Consider the following 394-nt stretch of genomic DNA (forward strand, 5'->3'; position numbering starts at 1 on the left):
TAATAATAATAATTCATAAGGGCAAGAGGAGGACGGGGCAGGGGATGAACTCAGCAAGCAAATTGGCGTCGATGAACTTGGAGTGGATGGCTTCCATGCTCATCACTACCAGCTCCGTCCCCAGCTCATCCGCCACCTCTCCTATAACGGCAGTTGCCTTTTTCCCTTCCCCAAGCCTCTCCAACAGCTTGAACTCCTCGAAACCACCTGAGCCAACAACCATTCCAATTACTTCATCTCATTACTCTTTTTCTTTTTTTTTTCTCTTTTCTAGTTAAAATTCATAACTACCTTCTGCTAGATGCCACCGGATGTTGGATACTTGAGTCTCGTGCTCCGAAGATGACTCTCTTTTTTCTTCGTCTATGACTGAATCAAACGGCCGTGAGTGAAT

The 394-nt window shown here is 45.4% G+C and overlaps 1 protein-coding gene across 1 annotated transcript; it reads right to left on the minus strand.

Annotated features, from left to right (window-relative positions):
- Nucleotides 1-385, minus strand: LOC106322350 (the record flags this gene model as incomplete). Its single annotated transcript, XM_013760408.1, has 2 exons — nt 1-207; nt 292-385. Coding segments are annotated over 2 exons (288 nt in total), but the record flags the coding sequence as incomplete, so codon positions are not given.
- Nucleotides 386-394: the final 9 nt, after the last annotated feature.

The sequence above is a fragment of the Brassica oleracea genome, unplaced genomic scaffold (genome assembly GCF_000695525.1).
Source record: "Brassica oleracea var. oleracea cultivar TO1000 unplaced genomic scaffold, BOL UnpScaffold17221, whole genome shotgun sequence".
In the NCBI taxonomy this organism is placed as follows: domain Eukaryota; kingdom Viridiplantae; phylum Streptophyta; class Magnoliopsida; order Brassicales; family Brassicaceae; genus Brassica; species Brassica oleracea.